Source organism: Cryptotermes secundus, unplaced genomic scaffold (genome assembly GCF_002891405.2).
Source record: "Cryptotermes secundus unplaced genomic scaffold, Csec_1.0 scaffold120, whole genome shotgun sequence".
Taxonomy (NCBI): domain Eukaryota; kingdom Metazoa; phylum Arthropoda; class Insecta; order Blattodea; family Kalotermitidae; genus Cryptotermes; species Cryptotermes secundus.
Window position 1 is genome coordinate 1,349,578 of NW_019742442.1, and position 23,863 is coordinate 1,373,440.

At 39.2% G+C, this 23,863-nt stretch overlaps 1 protein-coding gene across 1 annotated transcript; it reads left to right on the forward strand.

Moving 5' to 3' along the window:
* Positions 1–11,372: 11,372 nt before the first annotated feature.
* On the forward strand, positions 11,373–23,640 carry LOC111873070. The gene is made up of 9 exons (XM_033754943.1): positions 11,373–11,462; positions 13,143–13,314; positions 14,950–15,113; positions 18,121–18,429; positions 19,829–19,941; positions 20,025–20,096; positions 21,423–21,596; positions 22,089–22,315; positions 23,636–23,640. The coding sequence occupies exons 1-9, from the start codon at positions 11,373–11,375 to the stop codon at positions 23,638–23,640; spliced, it is 1,326 nt and encodes a 441-aa protein (XP_033610834.1).
* Positions 23,641–23,863: the final 223 nt, after the last annotated feature.

A 23,863-nucleotide genomic window follows, 5' to 3' on the forward strand; every position in this document is an offset into this window, starting at 1 on the left:
TTCTGTTCCACACTCAAGAATAGTTATTCTCAAATTTTTGTTCTACAAAGGATTTTAAGTTTCTCTGAGAATTTTGTTAGAAATGCCAATCTATAACATAAATGTATTAAAAAATGATAAATAGATGCTGATTGTGCCCTAAAGTAATCCTTTAATATGAAGTTCTGGTTCAAGTTATTTTAATGTTATCTGTGTGTGTCATTTTGATAATGTTTTTATTGCATAATATAGTATTTAGAGCACTGGTGTTCATGATTACAGCATCGTGTTTCATATTACTAAGGTCAAAATGCCATGCCAGAGTAATATTGTGTGGGTGATAACTGTTACTTTTGACACAAGATAATTTGCAATACTACTTTTTCAGTTTAGTACAGCATTGAACCAAAACCAAGAAAAGTGTTCTGGCTTCTGGAGTATAACACTGTGCAGTCCAGTGAAAGTTAACTGATGTTTCAGAGAAATTTCTACCTCATCCATGCTTGTTTGTTGCTTAACTTACTCTTTCACTCTGAAGATGAGACAGTATTCCTCCAGAATGTTCACTTTCACCAGACAGCTCAGTGTTAACCCCCAGATGCTGGAATTCATCGCTACTGCTGTGAGAACCTCATATCTTATAAAAGTTAGAAGTGGCTTTTTTTTTTTTAAAGGATGTGATGAGTCAGTATCATTAGATTATATTGGTAAGAAGGTCATTGATTGCCATGTCAGATATCAGACTGTTTGAAGTAATGCTTCTCAAACACTCTGATACCAGGACCCCCACAAATAAAAAGAAAGACAGTGCACTCGTCCCGTGACAGGTAGTGAAGTGTGCCATTCTGCACTGTTACAGGTCTCTATCAGGCTGTAGGGTGGCAACCAGAACCTAAGTAACTTCATAACCTCTCAGGACCTACAGTAGACTGTAAAGTACAGACTGTACAGCCACGAAAAATTGCAAAATGTTCAACCAGCTGCAGCTACATTTTCCAAAACAATATTTGAAATAATTCTTGAGAAGTGTATGTCTCTGCTTACAGTTGGCCAAAAATTACTGAGGGAGTTGTGACCGACAGTTTGAGAAAAAAAGATTTAAAATGAGGTTATGTCTTTTTAACTTTAATAAAAAGTGTATTTTATTCTTGAGCTTGAAATTTTAATTGACTGCAACAAATATACCATGATTTTAGATAGGTTAACTTAGTGGCTGAAGCGTTGAGGTGCTGAATATGTATGCCGATTTTACAACTTTATATTGTAAAGATATGGATGTTGTGTTTTGTATTTTGTATTACTTTCAAACCAGATTAATGGTTTGAGATTTTTATACATTGTGGTACTGTAGTAACAGGCAGCAAAGTTCATATTTTGAATGTAGAAATGGTTACTCTCCTGAAAACCATCCTGTGTTTGCAATGCACATAAATAGTGCTGTTCAATCTGAAAATTATCCAACTCAGAACGAACACAAATACAATTCTGCAGTAACTTGTGCTTTGCATGCTTTATTGGCATATCCTTTAGTGCCTTGCAGATCATGAGGAGAGAGAGTTGTTGGAAAGGTATGTGGAGAAAGTAACCAGTTCTACAAGTGTACCTTCATATTTTGAGTTTGTTTCTAAGGTGATGACATTGATGTACACTAGTATCACACTATACTGGAACCCAGTGTATATTGTAATTGGTTTCTCTTAATTCTGTGAATGTATAAATGTCAAAAATACTGTAATTTTATTATTTTTTTGGAATTGCCTGTGTCAATAATAAAAACACTTGACTTAAAGAAGGATTTCCTTTGTGCTTGCAGTAAAGTGTTTTATTTATTCAGCAGCTAAATTTCTCCTGCAGAATGAGTATGGAAACAACTGCTTTATCTTCCTGTGGTGTCTACTAGAATGAGATTTCTGTGTTTATAAGGTATATGAAAATATATACGGTATGCAGTCTTACACAACAATATTCTGTATTTAGAAACAAATAAGTCACTACTGTGTCAACATTTGCTTTCATTTTGTTTTTACAGACGCAGCATGTTTCGACCCTTATACCGGCTCATCATTAGGCATACAATGCTCCAGTTTCAGCTGTCTGGTTTGCAATTAATTTTCATCTAATTCTTCAAATAAGGACCCTTCTTGTGTTTGGAGCATTGAAAAGGATGCACACGCACAACACAGCTTGGTGATTTCATGTGCCTATTTTCCCTTTAGAAAGGAAAGTATGAAATATGTAGTGTCAGTGCTGGATCCAGTATATGTTACAAAATAACATCTGCACAATTTACAGCATAACTGAATGTACATCACCTTCCCCCCTTCAACAATATTTGCCCATTTTGAAGAGCAGTGAACTGTATGGCCAAGAATGAGTAACTTCAAGGCTGAGCCATAGCTCAAGTGGATGGTCGCTGGCTTCCCACTGCGGCGGCCCGGGTTCGATCCCACATCTGGTCAAGTAGGATTTGTGGTGGACAAAGTGGCGCTGGGGCAGGTTCTCTCATAGTACTTCAGTTTCCCCTGCCAATATTCATTCCATCAATTGCTCCACAATCACCCTTGCATATCATCTGGGGCTGGTACAATAGGCCAGAAGTGGCCGCAGTACAAGGGACTTAGTACTAGCAAAAAAGAAAATGAGTAACTTCACATGCATTTTATTAAGTAAAATACAATTTGTGATAATAGGGAATTGGTCCAGTTGCGTTCATCTCAGAAATATTGTTTACTTGAGAATTCATAAGGTTCTGATATTGACTTACCTGGCATATGAATATTTCTTTGTGGCATGTAAGGAGTTCCCATGAGTTGGAATTCACTGCTCCCAATGACACATTAAGATCAACAACAATGACCACCAGAAGGGACCTAGATTTCAGAGTTGACTTCAAACTGCATCAGCATCATGATGGTCCTCACTAAAAAAAAAAGCTTTGACAGACCAGTAAGTTGACATTGGCAAACAGAGGAATTCTCACTGGATCTGCTTCAGTCTTAACCTTCATACAGTTGGCAACATATATTTTATCAGATTCCAAGTCAGTGAGAGTTGAATTTCAACATTTCTTCTGTTAAAACTATGCTGAGTAGTTCTCTTAAATTCGGATATCTTGACTATTCATGGGGGCAGCTGAAGTAAGTCTTTTACCTCATAACCAGTCTTCAGAGTTCAATAAGAGTTTTGAAAAAATCACAACCTTTGATATAAAGAAAGTTGATGTTATGTTATGAATAATTCATAAATGATGTCAAAGACCGACATCTTTCCTCTTAAGTAAATATGTGTTCAGATTTGTCTTACATTTGTGAGCTTAAAGTAACAAACCACACATATGAAAAGCTTAGATCAACAATGGGTTATATCTTACATGCTCTTTTTACACATAATCTGAAATCTATGATATGCATTAAATTATATCATAATTGTATATTATATATGTTTATGTGTTAATATATATGAATATACTTATTTAATATTTGGAGTTTTATATATGACATACTCATATTTGAAGCTTGGCAGCATATGGAAGTGACATATTACCTTATTGTTCACCATCCTTGTGTGTACCTTGTTATATTATTATTTTATTAAGGAAATGAGAAATGGGATACAAAAAGACCAGGAATTTTAAAATGCCTGTCCTTTCCTCTAGTAGGGAATTGGACTATTTTTAGTATCAGAACCTTTTGATAGCTAGGAACATGCTGGCATCAGGGAGAATTACTATAATGCCTTAATACTGATTCTTGAAGTTGTCAGTTTAAGTCATATTTGAAGTTCTTCAGTTCTGCTCCAGATTTTAGAAAATATCCTTGTGGTGGATCTGGCACATGACAAGAGCAAGGTGATAATATAGTTTTGTCTTTTTTTTTGGTAGTTTTTTATGTGCGCAAACATGTATTATTTATTCATATTTTAAAACAATATTATAATTTATATACGTGTATATGTGTGTAAAGCATTGATGCTTTTTGATGCACAATTTTTGTTTCTTAAATTAATACTTTGGAACCAATTAAGAAAAAAAAAGGAATTATATTTAGAAGTAATAAAGTTTTGTACAATAAATGTCTTTATTTTTTAACAATTATAGTGCTGTGTTTGACAACAATTTAAATTTAAAATAAAGTCATACATGTCTGCAGTGCATGATGTGTGCTTTAGGATGTGCTGTCTTCATAAAAGCAATGCATCTAAATTGAATAGAATGACATTCTTTTCTAATTTAAACTGATACAGGCAATGATGGAAAGTAGACTGGACCGGAAAATTGGAACATGAACTATGAATGTGGACATGTGTAATCTGTAAAACTGATGATCGACAACTCTTTAAAAACTCGAGAGACTGGTGAATGGGATGGATTAGTGAACGAAGACTGGTTGCATAGTGAACAGAAATTTGTAAAGGCCCCTCTAACTGGTGAACGAGACAAATATATGAATGAAAACTTCGACTGGTGAACGAAAACTGAAAGATGCTTTGATTGACTATCGATCCAGATCAGTGAAGGAACAAAATGACTGATCACAAGCTCTATAGCAAGAATTCTCAAACTTGTAATACCACGGTCCGCATGCCTTTCTCATTCACCCCATGGTTGCTGAGTTATGAATGATGGCAGTTACTGAAATTTCTTGTAATCTTACTAAAGATGTTACTGTGCTGTGTGTAGAACATTTCTGAGGGTTTTTATTGCTAGTGGGGAGGGACTAAGTCCCTTGTACTGCAGCTACTTCTGGCCCCAGCCCCAGATGATAGGTGAGGGTGATTGTGGAGCAATTGGCGGAATGAAAATTGGCAGGGGAAACCGAAGTACTCGTAGAAAACCTGCCCCAGCGCCACTTTGTCCACCACAAATCCCATTTGACCGAACCCGGGCCACCGCGGTGGGAAGCCAACGACTAACCGCTTGAGCTATGGCACGGCCGTTTCTGAGGGTTTGCCCCAATCAGATTAGCGATATAGATCATTGCGTCATTATAAAATTACTAGATGTATTCAGCATACGATGGGGCCTAAAATCGCCATACCAGGAAATCTCGTTGAATATGTACGACTTTCATTACACAAAGTCAGTTGGCTTCTCAAGGTATTACGCACACGCAAAAATATATTGGACAAAAAATAACTTACTACCCATCGCAAACAGGTTCACGTGTTACTCAATTGCATTTAATTTGATTTGTTATTTTTGTTAATTGTTTTCTTAAAATAGTTATTTAAATTAAGCGGTAACATATTACAAGCATTCGCAAAGATGTTCCTTTTTCGCCTTGTGGAATATGAACGTTCCAAAAATCTATAAACTTGTCGATTCCTCTTGCTTCAATCGCACCACCCCCTTGAGTGTCCTGTGTAGCTTGATGATTCGTCAATTCATGTGCGTCATGTATACTCGGCTGCTACTGTTAAACACAACTTTCAAATGTTTGATGAATGAAAACTACTATTCTTTTACAGAATATTACATTGACTATTGTTCTGAAGATCAGTAATTGGAGTCAGCTGGCCCCTGCTAGTATGTATTTGTTTACTTTTTATGCAGAAATTCACTTTATATAGGGAATGAAGCATGATTGTAAATTTCGATCTCCGGATTAAAATGGGTGGATCTATATGCAAACCATGTAAAAGTGACTCTCTCTGTACCCTCTGATGACATGGAGATGATGATAATAATAATAATAGGATTGATTAGGTTAATATAGTAATAAAGCTTTAATACATTTATTCGGGAGATGCGCGATTCAAATCTCGGGCAGGACACTGGCTATGGTGACATTATTTCGTGGTTTTCTTCAGTATACTCGGGAAAATTCTGGGATATTACCTCGATTAGGCCACTCCTTTTAATTTAATTATTTACCAGTTATCCTACCATTCGAAGCCATACAGTGAGATGCTAACAGTATCGTAAATAAATTACCAAAAGAATAATTGGTGGGAGAGGTGTTTGAAATACGAGTATTTTCTGAATGGGTACTTTGCTATTTTATATATCCATTTGTTTTCGGTGTTCATTGTGGATCAGATCTACTATGGTGAAGATAATGAAATGTTGATCTATATTACATGTTAAAGAGATGTAAGTTTTAATCTAACGTTAATATTGATCATATCCAAAAGAAGAGAACAAATTGGAGAGGCAGATTTTATTGAGATCTATATGTTACGTGACGTACCGATTTATTTTTTTCATGAACCGTTTGATATTGACTTTAACATAGGCGTACAGAGATGCGGACGAACATTATATTACTGAACTTATATTACAGATCCTGATGCCACATTTCAATGACATCCTTTCAGAAACCGAATGATACTGTGTACTAAGTAGCGCTCCTAATTTGTATTCGGTAAGTTCACAGTTTCGAATCACTTCTTGGAGACCTCGTTTTTCCTCAGTCCCTGGAACAGTATCTTAGAAGAGGCTACGACCATTTCATCCAAGTCATCAATTCTTTGCGCACGGACTTTTGTTATCAAACGCTTTATAACCTTTGTAGTTGAAATAGCTTTATTAAATAAACCAATGCACAAAAGAAAGAACGTTGAATAGTTTTGAAGGGGGACATTTAAACAGACAAGCACATCTGATATTATGCATTCATTTCATGCGCATTGTTAAGTAACACATAAAAAATGACAAACTTTTGAATTGAATTCGCTACTATAGGCGCCTTTTGTTTCCAGCGACCTGGATTACAGCATTCAGCAAGACACTATACAAACAGTTTTGTTTCTTTATGAGTTCCCATAATGACAAATGTACTAGGTTGAATCAAGAAGTATCTGTATTTTGGGCATCAGAATTCTTTGTGCACTGTGCATTCATTCAGCTGATGTCACTCATGTCACGCCACCTACCACGACAATAACAAATAGTCGTAAAAGAACGAAACGGAAAACATCATTTAGGAGAAAAGAAAACAAGGTACTAAGTTTTGTATATTCCCCTTCAAGTCCTGTAATGTTTCTAGCAGTAGGAAGATGTTTCTTCATTATTTATTAAGCGAACAATTCTGGATTCACCGTGACTTGATAACTGGCAGCAAAACACACATACCTTCTTACTGCTGCATCCTTACACATGGGCTTTTGCAGGAAAATTCACAGACTTGCAAGGACGATAAACAAGGCATGACATAATTTATGCATTGAGTCAAAGATGAAACAAATTCTTTATTTGCATTCGTGTCGAGTGTCATTTGCGTACTTTCAAATTAATGTTCATGTCAAACTGCTCGAAAAGACCACATGTTCAAGTCTTATGACAAAAGGCAATTTATATGAAGGATTTTCATATGAATAGGTAGCTACCATTTTTCAATTGTTATAGCAAAAATACAGATTGGTTTTTAAATATGCAGGGAATATTTAATTTGTCGTGTTATATGACAATAATTAAACAGGAGCCAGTGGCACATTTAAATCCTGCATACATATTCTCCAAAATGCGTTTATTGTGATTGTGCACGCGTTACTGAGCCTAATGTAGTTTTGTTTGCACATGAAAACTATTATTGCACATAAATCTGCCGTAAGAAGCCAGAATAGCTTAGTCGGCATAGCGATGGCCAGTGTTCGATTCCCGGCAAGGGAAAGAAACTGTACTTGCTTAGGTTTTTCCTTTAATATATATAAATGGCACAGGAGTTTCTCAGAAACCACACTCATGTTTCTACCAATAATTTTCCAGTAAAATATAGTTACAAATTTTTGTTTTCTTCATTACGGGCACTACAACCCTATGTGGATGTTGACGTGCATGTGAAAATAACAGACACACAACCTACGGTTGAATGTGAAGTCAGTCCCGTTTGATTTTCCTGAGGTTGGAGACCGTACGTCTTAGGAAACCCCTACGATACAACTTTGTATGCAGAGTAACTATCGACCATCTTTGGTTCAGTGGTGTGGATTTCAATGACATTTAAAAAACACTTGCTTAAAATCCCAGTCAGGAGTTTGACTACTCTGGCGGGATTTCCATTTCCTTCTCATTTTACCCCTCCAAGTAGATGCGAGAATATTACTTCGAAATCGGCCACAATAACTACCCCCACACCGCTCCCAACTCATAACCCCTCTATATATTGTCACGTGTTGGGTATATGTCACGCGACGAATAACTTCACGCCGTTCTAGATCTAGCGAATTTATTGAACACTCAATCTCACAATTACACAATTACTGCCATCTGCAGTATTACAAATACTTCTGCTGTTTCCATTCACTTCGGCGAATACTAGCCCGCAACTAACTTCCGCTGCACTCGGCGACTTCACTGTCTACACTGTGTCACTCCTGATCTCACACTCTGGTCACATACTGCTCAGCCCGCTTTTTATACCGTTCCCTGTTGCCTCGTGTTACAGAGGTGTTCTCTGTTACGTCACAGTGGGAAGTGTTGTTACATCACCGCGGGGGAGTGGGGCGGAGTGTTGACTGGCCTATTACCGTAGCAGCGGCAGCGCTCCTATTCAGTTACGTAACCGCTGGCGGAGGAGGGGGTGTCCTGCATATCGCAAATACGTCACACTGCTCCCTCCTTAAGGCTGTTCGTCCCGAATAGCCTAATGGTACACCCCCGTTCCTTTTCTTCCAAGGCTGTGCTTGCTGCGTCTCCTGTTGTTTCGGCTACTCCTTTCAGCGACTATTCTCCGGCCATTACATCCTCCGCTCCCTTCTTAGGGATACGTCACAATATGTATCGAGCTACGTGACTTGCGATTTTTTTTTTCTGTTGGTCACTTAACGATGTTTTATTCAGTATGTAGACCATACAGAGTGAGTCTTAATTACATGCCTTAAGTATAAAGATCGCGTTGTACATTTATAGGCAAGCAGGAACGGCCGTATACGAGTATATGTATGGTCGCAACAGTTTCATTACTGACATATGGCAACAGTAAGCACAAAGCAAGAGAGGCAGACAAATAACGCAGTTGTGGATAGAGTTTATTATCTGTGGACAGAAAGGCATCTGGCCAGTTTCTAACAATCTACAAAGGTAAAGGTAAAACGGTAAAGTTATCCCTGTGACAGGCCTTGAAGGCCCATAAGGTTGTGATAGGTTGAGGCTCCCACATCTTCTAGACAATCGGCTCACAGATGGCGGTAAGGTTGTCAGCCTTACGCGCCGGCCTCCCTTTACCCCCAGGAAGAGTCCTGGAATTCATTTCTGTTAGAGGCTGTGTCGACCCCGGGCCCTAGTGAAGCTAGAAGGATTAGAGAAATTGAAAAAAAAAAAATCCAATAACCTCATTGTTGGAAATAGAACCCGCGACCTTTCGGTTTGTAGCATAGTGCCTCAACCAACTACGCTACCGCGTACCCTCAGCAATTTACAAAAGATGTTGAGAAGGTCCACCATTGCAGTGAATGCATAATTGAACAAAGATACGCCAAGAAATCCTGGTTGGCTGAAAGACGTTAGGCATGTTGCATACGTCTTTTCGTCTCAGCCGCTTCGGTGGCGTTTCACATATTGTCCCACGTGTTAAATTGTTGGGCATAAACAATGCTTTTCAGATGGACCCACAAGTAGAAGTCGGCAGCATTGAGACAGTGATCACGGAGGCTACTCATGTGGTCCGTTTCGCCCCATTCGTTCAACTGGGTAGTGGTTGTCTGAACACCGCAGAAGCCCCATCATGCATTTTCCACAATGTCTGCTGAGTTGTCAACCGTGCGTCATCCAGCAGTTATGGTATTTTTTCCTTCAGATAGAAACTGTAAATAGGACATTCCTGACAATCGATGCGGTAGCTCGTTAAGAAGCCACGAGGAGAGCGCCCAAACGTTAAATAAAAACTGTTGCTAGAATTGTGTTTCTTGAAAGAATAAACTATTGTGTATCTCGGTTATGAAGCAGTATGAACCATATATTTATATCACCAATCATGCTTGCCTATAATTGAAGAATTGCATTTTAAAGCAAAAAAAGGTAGAGTTGTCCCTGTGCTTAACTAATTAAGCACTATGCCATGAAGACGTATTTAGGCTGGATGAATGAGGAGTCAGACTTCGTGTCCCGGTAGGGTGAAGAATTTCCTCTTCTCCACGTCGTCCAGACCGGCTCTAGGGCCCACCCAGCTTCATAGCCAATGGATACTGGTCCTCTTTCACCGGGAGTAAATCTGCCGGCGGGACGCGCCATAGCTCAAGCGGTTAGTCGCTGGCTTCCCACCGCGACGGCCCGGGTTCGAACCCGGGCCTGGTGAAGTGGGATTTGTGGTGGACAAAGTAGCGCTGGAGCTGGGTTTCTCCAAGTACTTCGGTTTCCCCTGTCAATATTCATTCCACCAAATTCCCCATCATCATTATCACACGGGGCAGGCTACAATAGACCAATCAGTGGCCGCCGCGCCGAGTGGACCCAATTGGGCTCCACCCCCCACTAAGGGAATTAAAAAAAGAAGAAAGAAAGCCGTCGGGGAGTGAAACTGGCCAGTCACCTCCAACTAGTGCCTAGGTCAAGAAAACGTGGATCAATACATCGGCTCCCTCCATACGATGTTTGTATTTAAGCCCTGTAATTAAGTCCTACTCTATATGTTTTCGGGTAGGAGGATGAGAGAAGAATGGCGAATTGGAAAGGAGTTGGGAAGAGCGACCGTTGCTTAGTCTAGGTATTGATCCGTCATATGCCTGGAAGGGGCTGAGCAAAACAACGAAATACAGGAACAGGTTAGCAGGTGACCCGGTAGAGAATCGAATCGAGCACCTCTCGACTACGGTGTCTGAAGTGTTACCTCTAGTCCAACCTGGCTTTTGACTTGTGTAATTGTTATTTTATTTTCATATATAAAAGAAAGGATGCGAAACTTTGAAGTTGTGCCTGCGAAGTTAACGTACGTCACAATCTCTAATGTTCGCATCCTGTTGTTTTATTAATGTATAATTGTCTTTATATTCGCCAATACAATAAATCACTTGTGTAATATGTATGTATTTATTATTACGGTATAATTTCAAGTTTTAATCTTTTAGATCATCTTCATGTGGTCGCAATTTACAAATAAAATCCGAAATTACGAAATAGGTAGTTCTTAAAATTAGACCCAACCGACGTTTCGGAGGAATCAGAGCTCTGCTTCCTACCTGTTTTATGCTGGTCTCTTGATTAGCTTACTCTCCAACTATGATGATCCAGGCGACATGTTCCTCCGATATGTCGGTTGATTTTCAACGGAGGACACGACGCTATACTCCAGAATATAGGATTGTACGGCGCTGATCAATGTTAATTATTTTTATTTGAAGTATAATCTGAGGTTATTCATTGTATTTTGTATGACTTATGATATAATATGTGTGTTGTTACAAGCATTTGATCTTCAGCCCGAACAGGGTTTAAACCTCTTTAATTTGGCCCTCAAACTATGGGAATTCCATCACCTAAGAAACCTGATGGTCCAGCCGAGACTCGAGCTGGTACCTCGCGAAGTCGTGATACTCGCTGCGGTAACAGGGTTAAGCCAGTTTTATTTCTCCTTCTGTCCATCCTTTATACGTTCGAATAGAATGTAATTATGCTGAAATGATGTTTAGAAAGTATTACATGAACTTCGTGTCTCTTAATGATGTTTATTATACGAAGTTGGTTTTGATAGAAAACAAAATAGTGACGAGCTTCAAGAAAACATATTCACCTGCTCAGAGTGCAGAATCCAGTAGGAGCTGACGTAAGAAACGGCGGGTTTGAATGACACACGTAGTCCTTTTGTAATTTTCTATGCTATATTCATTTTTAAAATGCGTTTTCTTTAGTTTGAAATTTGTTGTGACCAAGAATAAAGTTCAAATGGTTTAAGTTCCCAATGTTGTATACAGGAAGAGCTGTAATGTTAAAGAAGAAAGGGAAATTCTCTCGAGATTTTAACAGGTAAGTGGACTCACATTATCGGCAGCGACGCCGCTGGTCGCACAGCGTAACGAGGTGTCCAAGATGTTGGGCCAGTGTTAATGTTAGGTGCACAAATGTTACGCGCGCCTCTTGCCCCACCCTTTGTCATTCTGCTCATTGCATAATCCTTAGATTTGTATGTTTGTGTTCGTAATACAAGTGAGTAAGGTTTGCGGTGCCGGTCACGGTAGCCGAGCGGTCTAAGGCATGCACTGTCTTCGCTCGCTCGGAAGCCGGGATCGTGGGTTCGAATCCCACTCAGGGCATGGATGTTTATGTGCGTTTTTCTGTGTTTGTCTACAGGTAGAGGCCTTGCGACGAGCTGATCACTCGCCCAAGGAGTCCTACCGTATGTGTAAGATCTAGTAAACCGAAGTGAAACGGAGAGTTTCATGGAGGTAGGCCTAGGCCCAAATTGGGGCTGTAGCGCCACAGAAAAAAAAGGTTTGCGGTGACTATTTTGACCCTAATCCCAGTCCTGAAGCCTAACTCCGCTTCTTGTGGTTGTCCACAGCGACAGCGGTTTGTCCAGTACATTCGTTTTTAAGAACATATTACGGAAAATACACGTAAGATCTGTTACTTACTTATTCCTTATTTACACTGTTATTTGTATAAGCAGTTTATTTATTTCTAAATATTGTATATAATGTTATTCTATAGTTATCATAAATTAAAGTGACAATATCGTAACTGCCTTATGCAGTCTGGGATTTATATTTTATCAGCATATTTTTATCATTGCAGCCGGTAGAGCGCAGTCGATTTAACGACTGGCTACGAACTGGAAAACCGAGGGTTCGAAGTTCAACGCAATCTAAACTGGCTCTGAGGCCCACCCAGCCCCCTATTCAATGGGTACCGGGGGCTATTTCTCCAGTGGTGAAGCGACCAAGACATGAAACTGACCACCCACCTCCAACTAGTGTGAGGTCAAGAAAACGTGGATCTGTATGTCCACTCCCCCATACGCCCTCATGGCGTAGTGCTTAATTAATTAAACACAGGGTCAAATTTGCCTTATTTATATCGTTGTCTAATTATATTTAAGATTACAAAAAATACAGGTGAGGGAGAGAGAGAGAGAGAAGTCAGACGGACGCTCAAAACTGTTCATAATAGAAATAGTTTTGTTATAAGGCATCCATTGTTTTCGCATAGATGGATGGCACACCTAAAAATAAGAAAGTACTATTGAATTTGAGTCCTTAAATTTGTAAGTAATATGTATTATTCTGTGTTTAAGGTGAATGTAGCAGCATCATTTACAATGCGGAAGGTTCCTATAGCTCTGATAAGTTTATTTACTTGCTGTGCCCTCGGGATTGACATCGATGTCGCTATTAAGCTCATCTCTGAATTCATAACTGAGAACAAACTGAAAACCGCAATAGCCATGACTTGCTGGAAGAAACCAGGTAGCTGCTTAAATGATGTACCTGTATGGATTAATTTAACTAATTCAAATAACTGATAACTTACTGTACATATTATGAACAGTGAATTTACAATATCGAATGCTATGTCTGTTTCACAAGTGAAATATCTTTATTTATAAGATGCGCATTTATTGGAATTAATTTTAAGTTTCACTGGGGTCCAAATACACTTACTAGAGAACAAATTGACTCTAACGATAAACCTTCTGACTTGTAATCAGGAGATGTCCTGATCGAATCTCGACCGGGGAACCTGATATTCTGAGGATTCTTCGTAGTTTTCCTCAGTGTCACCACACAGATGTCGGTGTATTATCGTGAACTGTTACATGAATACTGTTTTCTGTATATTTCCTCTTCATTATCATCCAGTAATTCGTTGCTATGTACAGAGTTAGTGACTTCATTAAGTAAAGTACAAATAAATAATTAAACACAGTTACACGTGTTCTATGCCATGCTGATCGAGGACTACAAGCTTAATTATAGAAATGTTTAGCGCCGTATTAAGATGTTTTTAATATTCGGATATTCGTCTCGTTTGTTAAATAAAATTGTACTCATGCTGTAACGATTCTGTTTTATCAAATTCTCTTTCCTGGTTTACTTTACGTTGCTGTCAGCATTTAGAATACTTAGCGCCGTATCATAGGATGATTGGTGAATGAAGAATGATCATGGATAATCGAGGTATTATCCTGGAATTCACCGTCAGGACTGAAAAAAAAAAGAAACAGGAAAAAGTCAGTTGTATTAGCCGGTTTCCCGGTCAAGATTCAAACCGAACACCTGCAGAATTCAAGTCTAGAATATTAGTGCTAGACTAACCTAATCAGTTTATAAAATATGTAGGTTTATTTTACATGTATATACACATATATGGTGGCACGTGGTAGCGTAGTTGGCTGAGGCATTATGCTACAAGCCGGAAGGTCGCGGGCTGAAATTCCGATGAGGTCATTGGATTTTTTCAATTTACCTAATCCTTCCAGCCGCACTATGGCCCTGGGGTCGACTAAGCCTCTAACAGAAATGAGTACCAGGAATATTCTTGGAATATTCTTGGGGATAAAGGGCGGCCGGCGCTTAGGGCTGACAACCTTGCTGCCATCTATGAGCTGATTGTCTAGAAAATGTGGGAAACTCAACATCTCACAACTCTATGGACATCCACTGCCTCTTACAGGAATATCTGTACTTTTTTACTTATATGTGTTCTGAAATACAGAATTATATATATACTGGAAATTAACTCCATAGATCTCAGCCCCTCTAGAGTAGTTAACAGTCGCTCAGATACTCAAGAAATCACCAACATTTTATGGAACACTAAGATTCATCACAGTGTTCCTTAAGCCAGACATAGGCCTTATTCATACATATACGCGGGCTCGTGTACACAGCATATGTATGTACCTAAAGAGGGCATAATAGAGAGAGGGCTCGTTCTTCGTTTGAATTTTACTTAAATTAAATTCTATGTCAATAGCGACATTCCTTGTTTATTATGGTAGTCTGGAAAATGATGATTATAAGCATTGTATGAATAGGTCTATATATCATGGATGACCAAAAAGCTCTTTTGAAATAAGTTTTTGTTCTGATTCTACATAGATCAATTGAAGCTAGCTAAACGCTTGTCAGAAAAGAATGTGCCGTTGAACACGCTTGAGCACTGTGAAGACTCGACCAATTGCTCAGTTCTGGAAGCGGAATACAGACATTTGGCTGTCATTGCTGATCTGCGGTGTGCTGGCAGTTTCGAGATCCTTACACAGGTATGCTGCTGTAGTGAGTATAGACCGTTCACTTGTATACAAATGTAACAATGAAGTTTGAGTTGTAGTATTTATTTCTTACTGTAACATGGCGCTTTTTGGCTCCGATAATCGGGAACGTAATTCAGAAAAATGTTCCAAGTAATATATCTTTCAGACACATATCAAAATGGAACATGTTTATTACGTTTATATTCATATTGTCACTATTTTATGATCGTGACTAATAATAGCAGTTTTGGATTGGATGATTGAATGTATTGATCACTCCTTTACAATCACTCGTAATCACAGTAAATTACAATAACTCATAATAAATGACTCCCTAGGACTCGCTCCATTCTGGCCTCTATATATTCTGATCTGAACTACGGCTGAATTTATTCTGATCTGAGTTTCCTCCATGGAAACGCCTCTTGATCGCCCGTATCCACGGAAACGTCGTCTTGGTTTCCAAGAATCCATCTTTACGGAAACATGTTTGCCACCTTGTCCCTAGCAGCGGGTCTACATGTCACAATATATTTATAGATATGTATGTAAAAGCAATTAAGCTCGAAATATAAGAAGAAGTTAGAAGCGCGTACAGTACCCCTTACATACTATGAAGTTTCTTAAAGAAAATTCACTTAAACGTAAATCCCTAACCCTAATATATCTATGTATTTCGTATGCAGACGTCACCACAAATCTTGAGTACGTATCATATACCAAATTTCGCAAAAAAAAGTAAAGCTATCCCTGTAACAGGCCATGAAGGCCCATAGGGTTGTGAGACGTTGAGGGTCCCACATTATCTAGACAATCGGCTCAAAGATGGCGGTAAGGTTGTCAGCCTTACGCGCCGGCCGCGCTTTACTCCCCAGGAAAATTATTTAATTAATTCCTGGTACTCACTTCTGTTAGAGGTTGAGTCAACCCCAGGGCCATAGTGCAGCTGGAAGGATTAGGTCAGGTGAAAAAAATCCAATGACCTCATCGGGACTTGAACCCGCGACCTTTTGGATTGTAGCATAGCCCCTCAACCAGCTTAATATATTAAATATTAAAATGACGAATTTTTCACGCCTAAACAAGGAATGAGTCAACATATTTTCCAAGTGTGTTCTGTGTAATTCTACATACCTCTTGGCCTTTGTGTTTATATTACTTGTATATAACGGTAGAATACAATTTATTTCTCCTTAATACCATTAAATATGTGATCTTGCAATTAAATCGTCTGTAGGATATTTGTCTTAGATAAATTCTAATTTGTCACAATATTATCTGTTTACTTTTGATTTCTGTATACTGTTTACATTGATAAGGCAAAATAACTAAGTACTTTCTTTTTCCACACGGTACGAATATATATAAAACTTCACATTATATCAATATTTGCCAGTAATCATAACAATTAACAAATTTCATGATACAACGTTCTTCTTGAGTAGCTGATCATTGCTAAGCTCCTGGGGAATATATCTACTTCTTATGGAATTCGAAGCTTCATTGCTGTCATGAGAAACGTTCCCTGATAATCTCTTCGTGAACAGAATAAATCCACTTCACAAATTCACGCGCCAATATCTTTGGGATCCATTTTAATATTATTTTCTTGCTCATGTTTAGATATCCAAAATTGTTTCTTCCAATCAGGCTTTCCAACGAAACGCTTGTATGCAGTTCTCGCCTTATTCATGCCATTCAGTTCACAGTCTGTGATAATTATTTTTACTGACGAGTGCGAAGTATGAAGCTCCCCCCCCCCGCATTACCTAGTCTCTCTTAATTCCAAATGTTTTCTTCAAGAACATGTTCTCGGACACACTCAATCTGTGTTCTTCTTTTGTGAAAGGTAAAAATATTACCTGTAAATCTGTGTGTATACTGTAAATAATCAGTAAAATTACTTCTTTTGTTTTTCTTACGTATCTATTTTATATAAATATAGGAATGTTGTTTATGAAGTAACAGACGCCTTGCAGAAATTTTTTTCTTCTAGCCTTAAGAGCCCTGTACCTGATTTTGGGTAACTCTTTTTGCTGGTCTCATACAAAATGCCCATCATTGTTGCCCGTTGGTCCTCGTACTGTTTACAGTCCCAGAAGATATGTTCCTCCGTTTGCAGCCCATCACCACGTTCGCATTCGGCCGTGGTCACAGTTAAATCTGTTTAGGCTTGCTTTGAGACTGGTGTATCCCGCCCTCGTACGGTTTATTGACACGAAGGCGCGGCGGTTCATTTTTATCTGTCGGAACCGCGGAGACGAGCCTTTCCTGTAGTACCTTTCAAAGTAGCTTTCTCCTCTGTCCCATTTGGTGTTTTGACAAAAACTGTGAAGTTCTTCTTTGCCTTTCTTTTTCCACTGGGTTTTAAGCTTTGCAACCGGTAATAGTAATTGACTATCTCTGCCTTCTCTGATTGCTTGCTTTGCCTCCAAGTCGGCCTTCTCATTAACTTCAACTCCACCGTGCCCCGGGATCCAGTAAAATTTGATCTTTCTTTTTTCCTCGCGATTCCAGTCTCTCCATTTTATCTTTAAGCATTTGTGTAATGTGCGATGTGTTGCTTATTGTAGAGGAGTTACTAATTCCTTTTAACACGCTTGCCGAGTCCGAGAAAATAATGAAAATTTGCTCCGAGTCTATTTTTTCATTGATTTCTAGTGTTTCGGTAGTTTCTAATGCTTCCGCCGTGAATTTTGACGCTATCTTAAATATCATGAATTTCATGCTACGACCATCTTTTATATCTATTGATGCGAATCCTGGCCATAGGGATTCGTTGCGCTGACAATGCGACTCCTTCTGTCCGCTAAAATTGGCACTAACTTCGCCGACAAGCGGCGGGGGCTCGATCGGTATAGTTCGTTTGCGGACTAAAGCAGAATGAAGTGATCACACGTGAGGGTGAGTGTTTCTGTTCCTCGGACGGCGGCCGCCATTTTCTTGCACTCCAAACGATCGATTCGGGAAGCTTTGTGCAGCTGTTTAAAAGTTAAATTAAAATCTAAACTTACAGGCTTCAAACCGCAGCTTCTTCAAGGGGCTGCACTTCTGGCTACTGTTATCCATGTCTGGAGAGACACTTGTTTCAGTTGATGATCCTGTGATGATTGCCATGGAAACACTGAAACTGCGACTAGACAGCCAGGTGACTCTGGCTCGTCCAGGACCTGATTTCAACCAAGTCCTGTTACAGAATATCTACAGGCTTGCAGATCAACCTCTCACAGTGACTTCTCCCCGTGGCTGGAGTCCTGGAAGGCTCTTGCCACATGCACCACGGAGGGACGATTTCAAGGAAATAGTTCTCAAAGCAGGAGTTGCCGTGAGTATCAGAAGGTGTAATATGATACAAGCGAATTTTCTGCTTGCCTTCTCCTTTCCATATTCCCTCCTTTCCTTCAAAGCCTTGTGCATCTACGGAGTACTAGGGCTGCTCGTGGTTCGAAATACAAATTAAGTTCCGCCATCTCTTGGTCACCGTAGTAATCTTCACTAAAACGGAAGTCCCGCACTCAGGAACTCGGTTCCGGAGGTGAATTCCTACCTTCACCTATGTCACTCAGAAAGAGACCAAGATTGTAAGAAATCACATTGTGAGGCATAAACTATGTAACATCCGAAGAAATTTACACACCTTTTTTTAGTTTCTTGGGGAGGGGTGAGACTGAGTCCACTTGGTACTTCGGCCACTACTGGCCTATTGTGCAAGCCCAGGATTATAGATAATCAGCGTGGAGCAGTCGGTGGAATGATAATTGACAGAGGAAAAACTACCCCAGTGACACTTTGTTCACTATAGATCTCAGAAGACGTGACCTGGGCTCGAACCCGGGCCGCCGGTGTAGGAAGCCGGCGACTAAGCGTCTGAGCCATTGCACAGCCTTACAGAGCATTTACGCCAGGTCATGAATTTGTACTGAAAACTCGTTAAGAATAAGCTAGATATTTCAAATAATTTGAAATTATTTCGAAAGAAAACACATTCCTCGGTCGGAGAGGGACGTGGATTCTCTCTTACAGAATTACAAATTTGGAATATCAGATTTTCATGCTTCCGCTTCTTAGAACAAGGATTTCCGAGCAGAATTCATAAAGTTTTTCTGCTGTTGCATAGATTTGTAATCCAGCAAACTGATTATTGTAACATTATTTCTATGGTGAACTTATTACTTCAGTACAGATTCTTTGTACGTTATATCTGTCGGATTTAATCTCAAGGCTTCGCATTGTCGCCATCTTTATAGTTGTATTAACCATATTTAGGCATGATTATTACCTATCTGTGTACCAAATTTCATATTTCTCGTTCTAGTGGTTCATGAGTTTTCGTTATCATTACCTAGAGAATATTTTTATTTGGTCGCCGTGTTTATATTTTATATTTTATAACAACGGCTGGATATTTTTTCAATCTCTACTACCATAGATCATTTTAAGTCTATAAAGAACGTGGCGCTGTTATAGTTTCAGCCTCCCAACTACGCGTCATCGCTGTTTGTTATTACTGCTTTTAGGTAACTGGAAAGTACGGCGTTTTGATAACCTCCAGTGGCATGAAGCTCGTACCAAATTTCGTGAAAATCTGCCAAATTATTCATAAGTTGAAATGGGAGAACAACAGACACGCAGATACTGAATGTTAATCTCATGAACCTAGGCTCCTTTCCTTTCAAGGAAGGAAGGTAGACAAAAAAATACCTTATCATTGATTCTTTTCTCAGGTTATAGATGATCCATGGGAACACTTTCTGGACTTGAACTACAGACACTTGAATACGATGAGCAAATTGAGCTACGTATTAACATGTTACCTTGCTGAGATGCTCAACTTCAGGTAATATATTCAGTATCTATGCGTTATTTTAAGGCAGAGTATGAACAAACGCAGTGCAGATGATGTGTACATTTGTCTCTGCACACAACGATCTCCGAATACACTGAATGGATTTCGATGCTATCGTGTACTTCAGATAGGAGACTCCCACGGCGGTGAGTATTAAGATTTTGGTCTGTTAATTTCAAATGACATGTACGAGTACTTTGGTAGATAAGTACCAAGTTCTCGAAGGGGCCTTCTGCCTCCTTAGTGAGTGTAGAAGAAATTTGTTATTAGATGACTGCACAGAAAATGATTGGTTAAGTTCGATTTGGATTATTTTATTGAAATATAACCCTTACTTTAAACGAAGCTCACATCTAAATTATCCATTTCCTCAAAATGGCTCCCTGTGTATTATTTGGTACAGGACACAAAACGTAGATGCCGTTAAGGTCTAAAACGTTTAGTAGGAAACTATTTCGAAATCTTAGGCCTAAATATTTAATGAAATACAAAGGAAAATAATTTCTGGCTTTACGTATTTATTTCATTTGTAGCTATACATTTATACCTGCAATAACGGATCAATATCTGCAGTGAATGAACACCAGCAAGTCTAATGAGTCATGCAAAATATCGAATACCGCATCTGGAAAGTATGGGGTCGAACTGAAGCCAGTGATTCTTAAATTGAAACAAAATATACTGAACCATACTGAACTGCCTGTATTGGGTTCATACACTTAATATATTAATACGTATAAGCTGAGGTTAGTTGGAAATTTACTCTAAGTACATAAGTTAGGTTTCCTGGCAGTGTTGCTACAAATATTTCTGAATTTGAAGGGATGTAGTCGTCGTAAGATATACCTGGAACTGTAGCCACAAATTTGTATTTCAGTTTGAAAAAAAGAGATTAATTACATGTTAGGCAGGAACCTGCAGAATAGACAGATGTGATAGTGCCCGATTGTGGGAGAGACTTGGAAAAGAGGAGATAAATATTTTAACCGAATGGAATGCTTTACCATCACTTTGATAAAATAAGAGACGTGTATAAGTATTTTAAACTTTACAAACGTGGTTTAAGTCACGGACAAAGCATGATAACATGAAATAGAAATGGGATGACAGTGAGGAAGCAAGAATAGAAGTTGCAGAAATTGTAATTTTCATATCCTTAACTTGACATAGAATTTCAGACGAAAATTAATATTGCAATAAACTTACACGAGGAACTTAGGTAAACATTACTCGTAATATAATTGTAGAAAATGCTACGGAGGCCTGTACAAAGATGCTGAAGGACTGTTGAAATAGAATATGTGAAGATATAAGGCAGATAGAACATAGAACAAGAATGAGGTCAGTTGAACAATTAAAGTAGAAGGCTGAAGCCTGTGAATGTATTGAGGTGCGTGAACCATGAAGACGAGGATGCCCCCTAATAAGCAACTTTTATATGAAGAGTATAATGGTGCGTAATTTCGTTTCAGGATGGAACTGGTGCTCACTGATGCGTGGGGGTTTCCGATAAATGGTACGAAATGGTATGCTGGGGTAGCAGGGCTCCTGCAGCGCGGCCTAGTGGACATTGGAGCCACCACCCTCTTAATCAAGAGTGCCCGACTGGACGTCGTCGACTATGCGGCAGAAGCATTTCCTTTCGTGTGAGTCGCCTGTAATGGCGATCGCCCTCAGTTACTCCTGTATACAGGATATGTTAAAGTACTTTGGTTTATATGTATTTAGGTATTTTGAGAGAGAGATAAATACAAGTAACTTCTTTTTCCCCTCGAGACATAATACTTGCATTCCTTAGTTCCTCTTGTGAAAGCAGAAAAACGTTATGAAGAACTGATCCTCCACGTAAGGAGACCTACTGCCAAAGAGGAAACAGCTTAGGAAAACTTTAAGAGTAGATGAATCTGAGGTTCTAACCAGGCTGCGATGCCAAAATGGGACAGGAGGAAACAGCTTTATGGGAAGCATGATGTGTAAAACAGTGTTTGCAATGTCTTATAAAGTTTCATGAGAGATATGTCGTCATTATTATTAAATTCAGCGCATTGGTTCGTATCCCGGCTTTAGCGTGTAGTTTAAATTTCGAAAGGGATGAACAGTACCGCAGAATGTAAGACGATATAGCGTTTCTGCTACAGGGGGAACTTCATGTTCTTGAAGCCGTCGCTTTCCGAAATGTCGATCATCTACACGCTGCCCTTCAGCCGGACGGTGTGGATCACCTACGCCCTCATAGTGGCTACTTTAACAGTTGCCCTGGTTTTCTCCATGAGAACGGAGCAGTCCCTGAAGCCGTCGGAACATGATCATCCAGTGAGATGGAGTGACGCTGTGTTGAATTCAATCGGTATCGTGTGTCAGCAAGGTACTTTCCTGAATAAATGCAGTTCCTCCTTCATGTGCCTCCCGAATATTCAGTTCTGTTTGAGTCTGCATCCATTGTGTCACAATACAAGGTGTTTTCTCTATCATTTGACAATTTAAGAACTGTGTAACTTCTTTGTTATTGAGGAAATTTAGGTATATGAAATATTCATAGATCATTTTACACTTGGGGAAACATATTCCGTCTGATGGCCCGAAAGGTCACTAACTTTATGGAAACGAAGAGCACTGGTTAGAGTTCCCGCAGAAATGGCTTTAATGTGTGATTTGATAGCAGTTTTTAGTTCCGCAATTCTGCAGTGATATTTTAGACCCTATATTTTTTAAATATCCGCACAGAAAATCAGAAACATTTAAGTCCCGTGATGTTAGTGGTTATGAGTGTTCTCCCTCAAGCAGCAGAGGATGTAGGTTCGACAAGAGTGTTCCCTCGAAAGGTCATGAAGAAAGCCAAGCACTGCGTTGCTTGGTGAGGTCTGGCTCCTTCTTGTTAAAACCAGACTAAAATTATGAAAATATCATAACCCATCAGGAAAACGACAAATTCATCACTCAGCATACTAAGATCATCAGAAGTGACTATACCCTCGACGAACATGGAAACGAAATTTCCACGTTCAGCGGAGAACCATGTGGCATTCAGGACTCTCGGAATATCACCCCCCCTAAGCGTTCCGTACTCACAAACAAAAGTGTAACGTCTCATGATTCCTCCTTACGACAATGGCTGCCCCAGCTGAATTTTGTACGAAAACAACGGCAATTCGTCATGACAGATTTTCTATTAAGTTCTGGACGAGGTTCCAATATCTTTTACAAGACGTCGCGCACTTTTCTTGAACTTTTTACTGTCTCCTGTGCTGCACCGACGTCTTCCGTACGGGCAGATGCTCTACGTCAATGCGTCGCCTACATTTCCTGTTTCATTAAGCTGTTTTTCAATCCCCTAGATAGAGCCTCTCGCTGCTGCAACATCAACAGAAATCTCTGGAGAATGTTTTCTGTTCACAGCAATACAATATACACAAGAAGATTACAAGGTTTTGATAACTAACACTTTCGAATACATCGTATGCGACGCAAACTTTTATTCAATTCAGCGCTGCTAATGGCAACAAACAAATTTTAATATGTGTAGAAAGATCTGTGACAATTTAATAGTGTCGCGTTCGATAGCAAGTAATGTATACAAATTCGGAAGTACCAGATGATAATGAGACACTATGTATTTGTTCCAATGATCTATCATCTTTCCTCTAAATGCCTCCCAATATACTGGCTGTGCATTATGTTCTCGCAGGTTAAATTCTGTTGGGCATTTACCAGAAAGTACCAGATAAAATCCCGTTATTTATTGAAATTAGTTTATTTTCTTTATGTTTGATGCCCCTCTGCTAGATGCGCTTCTGCTGCTAATGTTGTCTGTAGAAACGTTGACGTCTTTGGACCAAAAACTCTGTTGATGAAACATATCTTATACTGAAATAATTTAGCTCTTACTATTATCACTATTTTTATTAATTTCGTT